Source organism: Gobio gobio, assembly GCF_949357685.1.
Source record: "Gobio gobio genome assembly, chromosome: 8".
NCBI classification, from domain to species: domain Eukaryota; kingdom Metazoa; phylum Chordata; class Actinopteri; order Cypriniformes; family Gobionidae; genus Gobio; species Gobio gobio.
In genome coordinates this window covers 53,750,959-53,768,443 of record NC_137114.1, presented here as the reverse complement: position 1 = coordinate 53,768,443, position 17,485 = coordinate 53,750,959, and the positions used below count along the sequence as shown (strand labels likewise).

Sequence of the window (17,485 nt, the reverse complement as noted above, 5' to 3'; positions counted from 1 at the left end):
TGATCATCAGAAGATCAGACTGTCATCTAATATGCAGTAATATGCAGAAACTGTTCACATATGCAGTAAAACATATTTTCCTAAGAAATATTTTCCTTAGCAGAAATGATCATTACACTCCACTAATATCAGTATTTAATATTATACATTTCATATCAGTAAACAAACAACTCAAATCTCAGATTATCACACACATTGAGACAGATAAAAGGTAAAACCTGAAACAACATTAATATTATTTTCACAATCAGTCACAACACTATAAGTAGAATTAAACTTAAACAGTTTAAGTTCAAAGACCTACAGAAACTAAAGCTGAATAAAAGACTCATCATCTGATGATCTCAGACAAAATATTCACACACATGTTGTGTTTCTGTCCCTGGTACAAATACAATTTATTTTTATTTGTAGTGAGTAAAACAGCCTTTTGAACTTTAAATTAAAATGATGATAAAAAATTGTTAAAAACTATTCTTACATTACAAGAAGCAGTGGACTGCATAATCTGGATTGTTCTCCAGAGCACGAAGTAGCTTCACTCCCGGGTCTCTTAATTTATTCCCAGACAGACTCAGTAGTGTCAGGTGTGAGGGGTTTGATCTCAGAGCTGAAGCCAGAGCAGCACCACCCTCATCTGTGACACCACACTTCATCAACCTGTAGAGAACAATGACACACTCTTTACTCTCTCAGATTAGATCAACAAGGGCTTTGTAATTATCACATTCCAACTAACAGTGTGATAACAAGGTGAGAGAGACAATGAAATATTTTTGAATCAATTTAACCCTCAAGCTCCCTTCGCATAACAGCCCCTAATCCTCGACCTTATCCTCGACCTAAAAGTTTTAGATTTTATCACAAGTTACAATTGTAGAATGTTTTAAAAACCATTTGTGTTTGGTGAGACTATACAAAGATGCCAAAAAATGCTTACAGACAAATATGACCATGCTATAAGGAAGTAGGAGACAGAGCAATCATTTATTTCTAAGAAAAAACATTACATTTCAATAACTCAAAAAAGTACCAAATAGAAAGAATAAACAATAAAGCTAACAATAACTCAATAAAAGTAAATGGTATCAAACAGATAAAAAATAAGCAATGTACAACATGTTTTGTTTGGAAGCATCAACAAATCTTGCAGTTATTCTGACTTTCTGTGTATGTGTGTGTGTGTGTGTGTGTGTGTGTGTGTGTGTGTGTGTGTGTGTGTGTGTGTGTGTGTGTGTGTGTGTGTGTGTGTTTTGCAGTGGCTGATTGGCACTTTTTTTCAATTGCCCAGTTATTGGCTCACTTAATTCCTTTGTTTGTGTATGTGCGAGTAACTGTTTTTTATGTGACAAATTAAAAAATAAATAAAACTGACTCTGGTATAGGCTCATTCAATGGCTTTCAATGCAATGCTTTTGTGGATGTGTGTGCGCGTGTGTGTGTGTGTGTGTGTGTGTGTGTGTGTGTGTGCACGTGTGTGAGTGTTTGTCACATTGAGAATGTTGTATAGGCTCACTCCTTCATTTGTGTGTATGTATGATCTGCATTGTGTTGGATTTATTGATTTTTATTGGACAAATAAAAAACAATATGCTCTGAATTACAGTTTTTCCCATTCATTCATATGGGTGCTCATTTTTGTCCACGAAGGCGGGATAAAGGAGGGTTTTTTTGTGAGTGTGTTCAGGTGGTAAACTTATGAAAGCGGTATTGTCCTTTTTATTCAGCTACAGCGATAGGGATATCCTTGAAAGTCATGTTATTTTACTTCTGTGGGGCATATTTGGACTTTTTGCGTGAGGGTGGCAGTATGAATTAAACATGCATAACATTTATAATGATTTATTGTGTAGGCCACCTGCCTTTTCCCCAAAAAAATGTTTTCTTTAAAATAAAATTATTATTTTATGCAGCCCTACAATTAGGCAAAACAAACCTGGTGTTCTTTATATTTTTTGTGAATTTTAATTCACAATTTTACCAGAAAAATCATAATTAGATGAAGCCCTAGTTGCTCCTAATATCAGCATGTTCACGGTTGTTGTTTTTTTACAGGGACCAGATGCCACTGATGAGTCCTGCTTACTCAAACTTTGAATCAAACAGGAACTGTTTCAGGAATAGCACAAAGGTGTGTGGCTGTTCACGTCTCTATCAGTGTGCTCAATAATGTGCCTTTTTTGTCCTTCGTTATGTATATTTTGATTATGTTGTGTTGTTTACATACATTGTCATTACCAAGCTAAAAAATTTCAGAGATTTGTCATTATAGAACCGCCGGATGAGACTTATGCCAAAGGATATTTTGTGTGCATTATCTACATATTAATCCTTAATCATTTATTGTCTTTATGGTAGAGATGATCTCACCTCAGTTCCTCCAATTTACAGTGAGGATTCGCCAGTCCAGCAGAGAGCAGCTTCACTCCTAAGTTTCCTGGTTTATTCCTAGACAAATCCAGTCTTCTCAAGTGTAAGGGGTTTGATTTCAGAGCTGAAGCCAAAGCATCACAACCTCCATCTTTGACATCACACTTCATCAACCTATAGAGAACAATGACACACTCTTTACTCTCTCATATCAGACACACAGATCAGATAAACAGAGACTTCATTATCAAAAAAGCAAAAACAAAAAATAGCACAAATCACCATGTTTGATGCAAGTTATACAAAATTATATAACAAATTATGTATATCTCATTAAATATGATGGATGTAATGGTTATTAAGAATGGGCTTCTTTCTTTTCATGTATCAAAGTCCTGACTGTGCTGAGATTGTGTTTAAAGTAATGCTAAATGTTTATTGTATCACCGTACTGAGGAGCAGCTCAAGTGTTCAATCAATTACAGATCAATAACACAATCACCTCAACTCAATAAAGAGTCTAAACATTCGAAAACAGAAAAATATTATTTCTTCCACCTCATTTAAACAGATGTGATGATTACCATTCATTAATTTTAATAGGTTGACTCCCAATAATTTTAATGAATGTTTAATAATTAATAATTAATATTTTGATTCCCCTATTCCATTTTATGTTACTTTATGAATAAATTAAATGTAAAAAAAAAATCAGTGAGACTTTCATGTAAGAGTCACACATGATCTTACTTCAGTTCCTCCAGTTTACAGTGAGGACTCTCCAGTCCAGTAGAAAGCAGCTTCACTCCTGAGTCTCCTAGATTATTAAATGTCAGATCCAGTATTCTTAGGTGTGAGTGGTTTGCTCTCAGAGCTGAAGCCAGAGCAGAACAACCATCATCTGTGACACCACACTTACTCAACCTGTAAAGAACAATGACACGCTTCACACTCTATATTAACAGAGACTGTTGAATATGTCTGTGAGATTTACTGTTATTCTAAAAGATTATGTCTCTATGTGTGAGAGAGAGATTATATGAAAAAAAAATATTTAGAACATTTAAAAAATAGAAGAGGTTAATGTGATGAACATTAAAGAGTCATGAATCCCCTCTTTCAGCTACCTCACAATAATTCTGAAAAAATTAAGCACACACGGAAATGTGTGTGGAAAGATAGCGAGTGGGTGGGACAGGGGATGAGCAACTGTCATCTGTCAGCAGACCATGGCAGCTCTCACTAAATATCAGGAGAAAACGGTAGGATTTTATACACTGTAAACTCAAATTTACATTTACATTTATGCATTTGTCAGATGCTTTTATCCAAAGCGATTTACATTGTATTCAAGGTACACATTTTACATTTTGTTAGTTCTTGCTTTCCCTGGAACTCATGACCTTGGAGTTGCTAGCGCCATGCTCTACTGTTTGAGCTATAGGAAAGCTTAAATAAATTGGCACATTTTTTGTTTTTTTGAACAAGGAATGGCCAATAGTCAACTTTTTTATATATTAAAAACAACATGAGACAGTTGCAGTAAACATCTCCTATAAAATTACAAAGTTATTAAAACCTGTTTCAAACTAACACAAGAAACAGATTTACAATGAAAAAATATTCTGTAATGCCCAAAGGCTAAATACAACAAAGAATTTTGAGAAATTGTTATTAGGTTTGTTAAAAACAATACATTGTCTCTACACAATTCTAATTGATATAAATAACATTTCAAAGTAAAATCAGAACGCCGCCGCCATGGAAACTCCGCCAAGAACACCACTTGCGGAACTCAAGAAACACACCAGGATCTGCGGGCCGTCAAGGAGGAGCAGCAGAAGAGGTTTGAGGCGCTCCTCCAGGCCCAGCATGAAGACCGCGAGCTGTTCCAGAGCTGGGTAGACCGGGAGGTTCGGGCCGTCCCCTCAACCACAGTGACTCGGCAGCCTCCATCCCGCTACAGAAGATGGGTCCACAGGATGACCCGGAGGCATTCATCGACCTCTTTGAGAGGTCTGCCGAGGTCCGGGGATGGCCCCAGGAGGACTTGCCAATGCGGCTACTTCCATTGCTGTCCGGAGAAGCACAATTAGCCGCCCACCAACTGCCAGTCCAGAATCTCCTGGTCTACGACGACCTGAAGCGAGCCATCTTCCAGCGGGTCGGTCGGACCCCGGAGCAGCATCGTCAGCTGTTCCGAACCCTGGCCCTCGATGAGTCCGGCCGACCCTTCGGCTTCGCTCAACAGCTTCTGGACTCTTGCCACAAGTGGCTGATGGCCGACGGAAGTGACGTTGAGGGAGTCATGGATCGTGTGGTACAGGATCAGTTTGTGGAGCGGCTTCTGAGGAAGACTGCGCAGTGGGTCCAGTGCCACCGCCCGACGTCGCTGAACCAGGCCATCCAGTTGGCGGAGGACCAGATGGTGGCGTGCCACGGGGTCGGCGAGCCCTTACCATCGGCATCTCTCTCTCTCTCTCTCTCCCTTCTCCTACCCTTTCCCCCTCTCTCTCTAAACCTGTCCCCCTTCCCAGGTCAGAGGACGGGGGCACTGACCGAGGCTATGGCAGCTCCCAGACCGGCGCCCAGGGGAGGGGGAGTGACAAACGATACATTCCCCTCCTCATCCGCTCCGGAATTCTCTCCAAGCCAATTTCAGGACCAAAAATTTTCCTCAAAATTATACAAACAATACCTGATAATGACAACGTGAAAAAAGTTGTTTGAAATCTTTGCAAATTTATTAAAAATAAAAAACAAAAAAATCTCATGTACATAAGTATTCACAGCCTTTTCCATGACATTCAAAATAGAGCTCAAGTGCATCCTGTTTCCACTGATTATCCTTGAGATGTGTCTACATTGGAGTCCACCTGTATTAAATTCAGTTGATTGGACATGATTTGGAAAAGCACAAACCTGTCTGTATAAGGTCCCACAGTTAACAGTGCATGTCAGAGCACAAACCAAGCCATGAAGTCCAAGGAATTGTCTGTAGACATCCGAGACAGGATTGTATCGAGGCACAGATATGGGGAAGGGTACAGAATTTCTCCAGGATTGAAGGTCCTAATGAGCAGAGTAGCCTCCATCATCCGTAAATGTAAGAAGTTTGGAACCACCAGGACTCTTCCTAGAGCGAGTGCCCAGCCAAACTGAGAGATCGGAGGAGAAGGTCCTTAGTCAGGGAGGTGACCAAGAACCCAATGGTCACTCTGACAGAGCTCTAGCATTTCTCTGTGGAGAGAGGAGAACCTTCCAGAAGAACAACTAGCTCTGCAGCACTCCACCAATCAGGCCTGTATGGTAGAGAGTGGCCAGATGGAAGCCACTCCTCAGTAAAATGGACATGACCGACTCTTAGATCATGAGAAACAAAATTCTCTGGTCTGATGAAACAAAGATTGAACACTTTGGCCTGAATGGCAAGTGTTATGTCTGGAGGAAACCAGGCACTGCTCATCACCTGGCCAATACCATCCCTACAGTGAAGCATGGTGGTTTACGGGACAACTCTGTGAATGTCTTTGAGCGGCCCAGCCGGAGCCCAGACTTGAACCTGATTGAACATCCCTGGATAGATCTGAAAATGGCTGTGCACCGACACTCCCCATCCAACCTGATGGAGTTTGAGAGGTCCTGCAAAGAAGGATGGGAGAAACTGCCCAAAACTAGGTGTCAAACTTGTAGAATTATAATCCAAAAGACTTGAGGCTGTAATTGGTGCCCAAGGTGCTGTGCAAAGGCTATGAATACTTATGTACATGTGATTATTTCTTGTTTTTTATTTTTAGTAAATTTGCAAAGATTTCAAAAAAACTTATTTCAAGTTATCATTATGGAGTATTGTTTGTAGAACTTTGAGGAACATAATGAATTTAATCCATTATGGAATAAGGCTGTAATATAATAAAATGAGGAAAAAGTGAAGTTAACGTATACAATGTAAAGAGGCAACATTATGTTTTAGCTGATTTCTCGGTGCATCATTATCATCTCTGTTCTGTAAATCTCCATTATCATTATCTTCATTACATGCAAGTTCATTTGAAACATAATATGCATCAGAAGTAATGAGAGGGTCTGAGTTTCTGGATAGACAACACCCTATTGGAGATCTAACAGACAACTGGCATGGTGTACCCTACTGTGAGTTGAATGAAGAATACACATTGGTGCTGTAATTGCAATTCTTATATGGGCAAACAACCATCTCATTGCTCTTAAGATGGGTTCTGAGGTGACAAAAAAAGTGCATCTTCAGAAATGGATTGCTCAAATGTACACAGACTACAGTTAAATGTACGCCTCAGTTACGACTGTTCCCTGAAGAGGGAACGAGATGCTGCGTTGAGAATTGACGCTATGGGAATGCTCTGCATGATTGTGTCATGAAGCATGTGTGAAATCAGTCCAATGGCATAGGCGGGTGACTTCGTTACCAGGAAGCTATAAAGCACCTAGACCAATCAATGTCAGCTTCTGATATCAGTACTGCAGTATCACCTTAATGAGGAGCAATTCATGTGTTTAATCATTTACAGAAGAGGTCCGCACCCACCCCCTCCTATTTAAAATTCTGTTTACCCACTATCCGCTGATATCAGCTGATTGAGAAAATAATTTGAATTTAGAAAATTGTCATATCGCCAAATATAACTTTTGCAAAATATACCAATAAAAGGTTGACTAAAAGTGTGTCTATGGTGTTTTTGACTGAAATATGAATAAACAAAAACTGTTGGCTTCCAGCAAAATAAAATCTTTTTACAGAATGTTGCTGACTGACGGCGGTTTAGCTTACATCTCTCCTCTAAAATTTGACTATTAAGTCTGAATGTTCTCTCTGAAGGTGCACTCGTGGCCAGGATGCAAAGAACATTTCTTGTCAGGTTGCTTAGGGCAGGGAACTGGGAACTGTGTGAATGCCACCACTGCAGAAAGTTTTGTTCACTTCAATTTCAAGCACAGATACTATTGTCAGACCGCCCGCTCCTGCCTAAAGTACACCAGAGTTACCAACTACTACTGTCTTTCATTCATAAATTTAAAGGGGTGGTAAATCACGATTTCACTTTTCTAACTTTAGCTAGTGTGTAATGTTGCTGTTTGAGCATAAACAACATCTGCAAAGTTACAACATTCAAAGTTTAAAGCAAAGGGATATATTTGCTTTTAAAGAAATCAATTTCTAAGGACTACAGCAAACGGCCGCTAGGGATACTACACATTCTTCCAGGGTCTCTGACATCACCAGCCCCAATATTTACATAAACCCCTCCTCCGAGAATATGAAATAAGGGGGGGCGAGGCCATTTTGTATCGCCGCGGGGGATAGTTGTTGTGGTAGGCTAGTTAGTAGGCTGGAGTGTTGTTGCCAATGCCGACGAAACACTGTTATTTTCATCCGGATTGCAGGTCCATTTTGTTCAGCCTTCCTAGGGACGGGGGTGCGTTGCAGTGCGTTTAACATACAACATTATATGCATGCGTGTATGAGACAGAGGGGAACACGGTCGCATTTGCAGCAGATATATGCTGCCCATCATGAATCAAAGCATGAGACAGACAGGGGTCGGAGGAGAAGACCGGAAAATGTGACATAATGGACAATATTAGTCTGTATTTGTAATACACCAGCTGTGGTTCAGCTGTTTGTGTGCACGACGGGCGCGGCTCCCGCTGCACATCTCACGCAGGAAAGCTTCCACAATCTTCACGAGTTCAATAAAGGATTCTTACAACAGCTTGTCCTGAAAGATGGATTTAAAAACAGAAGCTGTTTACGGGCCACAACCTGTAAGTATGCTTTATTTTTTGTCGATGTGTTTTCCTGTAATACTTAATAGTTAAATGTTAATTGTACGTTGTAGCAAGGAAGTACACAGATGACAACGCTCATTTGGCTCTGCAAACCAGTTTGTTAAATGCTCATTCATACTTAACGTTATCCGACAAACACCTAATGTTACAAACTTTTTAAAATCTCAACAGCGAACTTGGCATTAGTGTAAATTATTCTTTGATTAGAGCTTTTATGTATTGTTTATCTACAGGCATGCTAAATATGCTTCTGTGTTTGATTTGGATACTATAGTAAAGCCAATGTCTAGTGTTCGTTCTTGCGACAGATATTTGGCAAATCGTTCTAAAAATACAAAAGTAACGGTGCCATTCAGTAGCGATCACTATAGATCCGCAGTCTTTACTCTTGAGGACTGAACAGGTTCTGCTCAATCATCTTCACTAAAATTGTCTGGGTCTGATTCGGGCTCATGGGTATGGTTTTATTGACGCCATTGTTTCTAATACTACCCAAAGCACAGGCTATCGGTAAAGGTAAGGGGCGTGACGTTTCCGACAAACGTGCACTAGGCGGTTAGCGAATCACAACACACTGGGCAAGCTAACCAATCTGAGCCCATTGCGTATTTTTGAGGGACTGGCTTCATAGAACCCGGAAACCATCAGACCGTTTTTACAAGGAGGGACAGAGCAGTGTAGAATAAAGATCAAATATATGAAAAATAATGCAATTTTTAAAAAACGAAGCATGAACACATGTTACAGTGCACCCCACAAACACAATCAAGCCTTCGAAAGAATGTGTTTTACCACCCATTTAAATCATGCTCAACAAGAAATCTGATCTCACAGTTTTTGTGGAAGAGCCGCAGGAATACAGACCTCCAATATACAGATCAATCACATGAACTCACAGCAGCAGGAGAAAAATAGTAAATGGTACAAACAGAAAAATATGAATTCTGTTACATCATATGAACAGACATATTAATTTTTATTAAATGGTAAATTGATCATGTTGTTTCAATAGTTTTGCTTGTATTGAATGTAATATAGTTTTTTAACTACAGTTTCATGTGTGAGTCACGTATGATCTTACCACAGTTCTTCCAGTTTACAGTAAGGATTCTCCAGTATGGTTGAGAGCAACTTCACTCCTGGGTTTCCTATTTTATTCCTAGACAGATTCAGTTCTCTCAGGTGAACTGAGATCTCAGAGCTAAAGCCAGAGCATCACAACCTTCATCTGTGACATCACAATCCTCCAACCTGTAGAGAACAATGACACACTCTTCACTTGCTCTATAACCCATATGTTATAAAGATTATTGATAAAGTATCTCTGTATGATATAATGTAGAAAGATAAGCTTGATCAATGTAAATGTGAATTAAATGAGAGTCCTCTTCAGTTATCAGAAATGAATGTTCTTTATTTTTCTTATCTTTCTGCACCTATTTTGTTCATCATGTTTATTGTCTATTGTAAGTATTTGTTTGTAAACAGTTTTTTGTTCCATTACTTTAGTTTTGTTGTGTAACTCAGTCTCCAACAAAAGTGTTGTGTTATGCAGTGGAGAGAAAAAAAATATTTTTAAAGTGACCAGATATTTTATAGTGAGTGGACCTTGGTGAAATAGGGCCAACATCAATTCCTAAATCACACAAATACAAGGGACAAAAATGTTGACAATTAAGATTAGTTAAATGTGATTTATTGACATCCACAAAAATAACCAAAGAACAAAATAAGAATAAATGAAGATAAATAATCATAGGCGGAGCGGCAGAGATAATTGCAGTTCCCTTTTAAAAGCTACACTCAATCCTGCATATGCTTATGCAAATGGAATGTCCATCCATCCATCTTCTTCCGCTTTATCCAGGGCCGGGTCGCGGGGGCAGCAGTCTAAGCAGAGATGCCCAGACTTCCCTCTCCCTAGACACTTCCTCCAGCTCTTCCGGGGGGACACCGAGGCGTTCCCAGGCCAGCCGGAAGACATAGTCCCTCCAGCGTGTCCTAGGTCTTCCCCGGGGCCTCCTCCCGGTTGGACATGCCCGAAACACCTTCCCGGGAAGGCGCTCAGGAGGCATCCGGAACAGATGCCCGAGCCACCTCAACTGACCCCTCTCGATGTGGAGGAGCAGCGGCTCTACTCCGAGTTCCTCCCGAGTGACTGAGCTCCTCACCCTATCTCTAAGGGAGCGCCCAGCCACCCTGCGGAGAAAACTCATTTCGGCCGCCTGTATCCGGGATCTTGTCCTTTCGGTCATGACCCAAAGCTCATGACCATAGGTGAGAGTAGGAACGTAGATTGACCGGTAAATCGAGAGCTTCGCCTTACGGCTTAGCTCTTTCTTCACCACAACAGACCGGTACATCGACCGCATTACTGCAGAAGCTGCACCGATCCGTTTGTCAATCTCCCGTTCCATCCTCCCCTCACTCGTGAACAAGACCCCTAGATACTTGAACTCCTCCACTTGAGGCAGGAACTCTCCACCAACCTGAAGAGGGCAAACCACCCTTTTCCGACTGAGGACCATGGCCTCGGATTTGGAGGTGCTGATCCCCATCCCAGCCGCTTCACACTCGGCTGCAAACCGTCCCAGTGCATGCTGAAGGTCCTGGTTAGAAGGGGCCAACACGACAACGTCATCCGCAAAGAGCAGAGACGAAACCGCATGGTCCCCAAACCTGACACCCTCCGGCCCCTGGCTGCGCCTAGAAATTCTGTCCATAAAAATTATGAACAGAACCGGCGACAAAGGGCATCAACAGGGCCCACCACTCACGGGAGGGACCGCAAGGGGCCGGTGCGGAGAAGATCGGGCAGCAGTCGAAGGCAGGAGCCTAGACAACCTGATCCCTGGACACGGAAACTGGCTCTTGGGACATGGAATGTCACCTCACTGGCGGGGAAGGAGCCTGAGATTGTGCGTGAGGTTGAGAGGTTCCGACTAGAGATAGTCGGAATCACCTCTACGCATGGCTTGGGCTCTGGAACCACACTCCTAGAGAGAGGATGGACTCTTCACGACTCTGGAGTTGCCCATGGTGAGAGGCGGCAGGCTGGTGTGGGTTTGCTTATAGCCCCCCAGCTCTGCCGCCATGTGTTGGAGTTTACCCCGGTGAACGAGAGGGTCGTTTCCCTGCGGCTTCGGCTCGGGGATAGGTCTCTCACTGTTGTTTGTGCCTACGGGCCGAACGGCAGTGCAGAGTACCCGGCCTTTTTGGTGTCCCTGGGAGGGGTGCTGGAAAGTGCTCCGACTGGGGACTCCGTCGTTCTACTGGGGGACTTCAACGCCCACGTGGGCAATGACAGTGACACCTGGAGGGGCGTGATTGGGAGGAACGGCCCCCCTGATCTGAACCCGAGTGGTGTTCAGTTATTGGACTTCTGTGCTAGTCACGGTTTGTCCATAACGAACACCATGTTCAGGCATAAGAGTGTCCATCAGTGCACATGGCACCAGGACACTCTAGGTCGTAGGTCAATGATTGACTTTGTGGTCGTTTCATCTGACCTGCGGCCGTATGTCTTGGACACTCGGGTGAAGAGAGGGGCGGAGCTGTCAACTGATCACCACCTGGTGGTGAGTTGGATCCGATGGCGGGGGAGGAAGCTGGACAGACCCGGTAGACCCAAGCGTACTGTAAGGGTCTGCTGGGAACGTTTGGCCGAGCCCCCTGTCAGAGAGATCTTCAACTCCCACCTCCGGCAGAACTTCGACCGGATCCCGAGGGAGGCTGGAGATATTGAGTCCGAATGGACCATGTTCTCCACCTCCATTGTCAAAGCTGCCGCTCGGAGCTGTGGCCGTAAGGTCTCCGGTGCATGTCGAGGCGGCAATCCCCGAACTCGGTGGTGGACACCGGAAGTAAGGGATGCCGTCAAGCTGAAGAAGGAGTCCTATCGGGCCTGGTTGGCTTGTGGGACTCCTGAGGCAGCTGACATGTACCGGCAGGCTAAGCGGACTGCAGCCCGGGTGGTTGTGGAGGCAAAAACTCGGGCCTGGGAGGAGTTCGGTGAGGCCATGGAAAAGGACTATCGGCTGGCCTCGAAGAGATTCTGGCAAACCGTCCGGCGCCTCAGGAGGGGGAAGCAGTGCCCTACCAACGCTGTTTACAGTGGCGATGGGCAGCTGTTGACCTCAACTGGGGATATCGTCGGACGGTGGAAGGAATACTTTGAGGATCTCCTCAATCCCGCCATCACGCCTTCCATTGAGGAAGCAGAGGCTGGGGGCTCAGAGGAGGACTCGTCCATTACTCGGGCTGAAGTCACCGAGGTGGTCAAGAAACTCCTCGGTGGCAAGGCACCGGGGGTGGATGAGATCCGCCCTGAGTACCTCAAGTCTCTGGATGTTGTGGGGCTGTCTTGGCTGACACGCCTCTGCAACATCGCGTGGCGGTCGGGGACAGTGCCTCTGGGATGGCAGACCGGGGTGGTGGTCCCTCTTTTTAAGAAGGGGGACCGGAGGGTGTGTTCCAACTACAGGGGGATCACACTTCTCAGCCTCCCCGGGAAAGTCTATGCCAGGGTACTGGAGAGGAGAATACGGCCGATAGTAGAACCTCGGATTCAGGAGGAACAGTCTGGTTTTCGTCCGGGCCGTGGTACACTGGACCAGCTCTATACCCTCTACAGGGTGCTGGAGGGTTCATGGGAGTTTGCCCAACCAGTCCACATGTGTTTTGTGGATTTGGAGAAGGCATTCGACTGTGTCCCTCGCGGCATCCTGTGGAGGGTGCTCGGGAGTAAGGGGTCCGGGGTCCTTTGCTAAGGGCTGTCCGGTCCCTGTACGACCAAAGCAGGAGTTTGGTCCGCATTGCCGGCAGTAAGTCAGACTTGTTCCCGGTGCATGTTGGACTCCGGCAGGGCTGCCCTTTGTCGCCGGTTCTGTTCATAATTTTTATGGACAGAATTTCTAGGCGCAGCCAGGGGCCGGAGGGTGTCAGGTTTGGGGACCATGCGGTTTCGTCTCTGCTCTTTGCGGATGACGTTGTCGTGTTGGCCCCTTCTAACCAGGACCTTCAGCATGCACTGGGACGGTTTGCAGCCGAGTTTGAAGCGGCAAATGGAATGTCTTTGACATAACCAGCTGTGTGAAAACACATCAATGACATTGACCCAGAGGTTTTTATAGCCTTGGCCGGGGACGTCATAGGCGCACCTGCTGCACAAGGCTATAAATAGATGAGCTTCAGCTGGAGCCATCAAGTCTTTTTGTTTTCAGACCAACTCTGTGTTATGGTGTGTTACAAAGTCTCTGAAAAAATCTCTCTCTTTCAAAACTAGGCCTGCACAATAAATCATTATAAAAAATCGCGACCTCGATTCACCCCGTTCACGGTACATTTTTTGACTTTGATTTAAAAAAAAAAAAATATATATATATATATATATATATATATATATATATATATTCAGCCTTTATTTTGAAAGGACAGCTCTCACAAAGTTCAGGGCTTCACCCTCAGCCAATGACAAAGCGCCTTTTAGTCACGCGTTTCACTCTTCGAGCGAGCGCGTTAGTACGGAAATAAACAAAATGGATATTGATTAAAACCCAGGTCCCCATAGGCGTAATTTACGGGTGGGACATGTCCCCACCACTTTTTGCCAGGCTCGATATTGTCCCCACCACTTTTTTAAAAGTAATAGAAAAATAGATTGTGGAAGGTGTGTATTAAAGCAAAAGAACAATCTACAAATCATCATTCTTCATAATCTAATACATCCATTTAAAAAAAATTCCGCCGGTCAGAAGCTATTTTTTTTCCATTACAGATTTGCGCAAAACTTTTGCGATATTTCCTAATAGTCGATAAAAAAAATATAGTGAAATGAGGGCATTTCCATTAACTAATGTTATGCAACTAAAACAATTTTTTTTCCTCTCATGATAAGTCATTCCAAAAATTATGCTAAGTATGTTGTTAGGTTTATGTACATCCCAGCCACCATACGCCATTATTATTAATGGAAAGAGACGTGTGTGTTATCCAAGCACTGATGGCAAGGAAAGCACCTTATACTTGAGTGGCACATATGAAGTGTTTATGGGTGTTTCTCTCTCGTATCTGCTTCAAGGTCGAGATAAATTGTGGCATTTTATATTCTATTGTTTTTTATGAGTTTAATAAAGAACTCTGTCTCGTCTTCTGTCCAAACATCATCTGTAAAGAATGATCCACTTTTACGCATGCCAGGTTATTGTGACGCATTGCCACATACAGAGACGAGCGAAATGTTTGATTTTGCATGGTGGTAACTCAAAGTTTTTTTTTTTACCATTTCGTTATTTTGGCTTGGAATTTCCTTTTTTGGAAATATAAATTGAATTTAGAAATGCTTTTGAAATTAAAAACTTTGCGTTTAATAAACAAAATATATTTTTGAAATGAACAACGTTTGGAGTGGAGTGCAAAATAATCTGTTCCCTGAGTCCACGGCCTTTGCTGTTATTGTGAGTGTACACAAATAAAAGTAGACAGTTTACTGTTTATAATTATATCTTGCACTTAGCCTATATGTATGGCTAAAAATGTGAGTAAAGTATTGTGAGTTGTTTCCGCTGTCATAAAGGGAAAAAATCCATCAGAAGGCGCCGATGAATTCGTCGGACAGAGGGTTAAAGAAAATGTAGCCTATTTAGTTTCATGGTAAGGCTATGTTTAAATATTATTATTATAATTTTAATTTCATACGTTGATTATGAAAAATTAGCAGCATGAGTAAGGCACATAATCAGATGTGCATATGTCTGGGGACATGGATTTTGATCACTTCATTGAATTTTGTTTTCTAGAAAGTCTTTCTTTAAAATTTATTTTGTTTTGCATAATTGTATTTTAATTTTGATCAATATTTAATCACCTATTTGGCTTTATATTTAATAAATAAGCAGCAAACCAAGATCGTCGGGAACGGGTTGATGTGTGTAACTGGCCTGGGCTCCGTTTCCAGATAACGGTCGATCTTCACACTTAAGAACGTTTTCTACGAGCGATATTACGAACGTTCGTGTTGCTTTCACGTGCATTACACAAACACGACCTTAACACGATCGCACGCAGCTGTGCTTTAAGTGCTACTTAAGAGTCGCTGTCCGTTTGTCAAGTGCTGAATAGTCACCTTATAGAATGGCTCGCAGTTGTAGCACACGCTTGTATTTAAAAATGTTTAGCCTAATTATCATTTGCTACGAGGTCAGAAATCTAAGCACATAGGCTAGGTGGAGACAAAACTTTCTGAATCAAAACAAAAAATTGCTGTAAAACTTACTGCAAGCAGGGGCAGTAAAATCAGGGAAGGAGGTCAGGAAGAAGTGGCAGGACTCAAGGGTACCACAGAGGTCAACATTTAATAAAACAGATGCATGGTGGGCCAAATGACTCCCCCTTCTTACACTGGAAGAAGAAAAGGCACTGTCAATACTTGGCCTCAGATGGGATTTGTGGTGGTATTGACCTCCATGGAGGAATAGGAATGCCTGTACCAGGTCCATCATGCTCACAGGAGCAATCAGGTTCTCCTCCCATTGGCAGACACCTACCTTCTCACAGTCCTCCCAACAGCCTACCCATGACCTCCATCTTCAATTGTCAGACCACAACACCTCAGCGCTTTGAGAATGTCTGTGGTTGTAGTCAGGACTTAGTGCAGCTGAAGAGGGAGAAACTAGATGTCCTAAAAGACATCAGAAAATGTCTTAAAGATGCCAATGAGAAGGACATCAACTTTCAGCAGCAGCTCACAGACCTCAAGAAGGCCAAGCTGGCTTTAGAAGAGAAGAGACTGGCACTGGAGCAGATGAGGTTTGCAAGGCCCTCCATTTTGGTGCCAATTATCTTATCTTGGCAGATGATTCAGGTAACATTGTTTAATGTTGATTAATCATGACTAATTATATGTTTTAATAATATTCTTTTCCATTATGTAGTTAGGACTTATCCCATTGTGCAATGCCTTTTGCAAATCCCAGGGAACAAACAACAAACTCAAATAAATTTAAATTCAATGGTTTGATGTCCTTGTGTTTGTTGAACCACTCAAAGACTGCGGCTCCATGTAATACTGCAATAGAAGTATACTGTGTTTCAAATTTAAATAGCTATTTGTGGTACTGTAAATAAGCATACAATCCCCATGACTGTCCATATACAGCAGTGCACTTTTTCATTCCTTAATTTATTCAGTTTTCAGTCATGTAGTTTTTATTTAATGTATTTATTAATTATTATTTATTTATTGAATTATTCAAAATTAATTTAATCAAACAAAAAATGGGAAACATTTATAAAGAAATATACATAAAAACAATATTAAAGTCACATTGGACAGGAGTAAAGTTTAGGTGCAGTTCGCCGGTTGTCCTGCAGGTGATCTCATAGCTCTGTCTCCTTACGATGCACTTAGGGAGTTACGATTACTCCAGAGCACTCGTTGTTTTAAGAAAATTTTCAAGTACTACTTTAGTTACGATTGTTTTGGAAAACGAACAGATTTGAAAAGCCACACACCCACTCTGATCTGCAATCCACAGGTCCCCCATCACCTCCTGCACCCCCCTCTCCTCCCCCCTCCTGTCATCCAACCCGAGCTTAAGGTCTGTGTGGAGGACGTGAGCCGAGTCTTCAAAAAACAGTAGACTAGTAAAGCTTCAAGCCCAGATGGCATCTCATCTGCCTGTTTGAACTACCAACTGGCCCCAGTCTTCACGCAGATCTTCAACAGATCATTGGAGCAGTGTGAAATTCCCTGCTGCTTCAAACGCTCCACTATCATTCCCGTCCCCAAAAAAACCAAAATCACTGGACTTAATGACTACAGACCTGTTGCTCTCATGTCTGTGGTCATGAAGTCGTTTGAAAGACTGGTTCTGGCCCACCTGAAGGACATCACTGGACCCTTGCTGGATCCTCTTCAATTTGCCTACAAAGCAAATAGGTCTGTGGATGATGCAGTCAACATGGGACTGCATTTTATCTTGCAACATCTCCACAGACCTGGGACTTATGCAAGGATTTTATTTGTGGACTTCAGTTCAGCCTTCAATACCATCATGCCTGATCTTCTCTCAGCTAAACTGACCCAGCTCTCCATGCCATCCGCAATCTGTCAGTGGATCTCCAGCTTCCTGACAGACCGGCAACAGCTCGTAAGACTGGGGAAACTCACATCCAGTACTCTCACTACCAGCACTGGCGCCCCCCAGGGGTGTGTTCTCTCCCCACTGCTCTTCTCCCTGTACACCAATGACTGCTCTTCTAAAGACCCCTCTGTGAAGCTCCTGAAATT

At 42.7% G+C, this 17,485-nt stretch overlaps 1 protein-coding gene across 3 annotated transcripts in view; it reads right to left on the bottom strand.

Annotated features, from left to right (window-relative positions):
• Window positions 1-17,485, bottom strand: part of LOC307130032 (NACHT, LRR and PYD domains-containing protein 3-like) — a 73,994-nt gene that overhangs the window by 1,847 nt on the left and 54,662 nt on the right. The window contains exons 11-14 of one of the 3 annotated variants that reach the window (XR_013816993.1): window positions 9,278-9,447; window positions 3,121-3,294; window positions 2,371-2,544; window positions 482-660 (exon numbers count right to left, since the gene is read on the bottom strand). Coding sequence is in view for 2 of the 3 variants with exons in the window: in XM_079822880.1 (XP_079679006.1) it covers window positions 483-660; window positions 2,371-2,544; window positions 3,121-3,294 (526 nt within the window). In the remaining variant the exon portion in view is untranslated. Of the gene's footprint in view, window positions 1-368; window positions 661-2,370; window positions 2,545-3,120; window positions 3,295-9,277; window positions 9,448-17,485 lie in introns of those variants that run through there. The other 2 variants (XM_079822880.1, XM_079822881.1) reach the window with 2 other exon arrangements.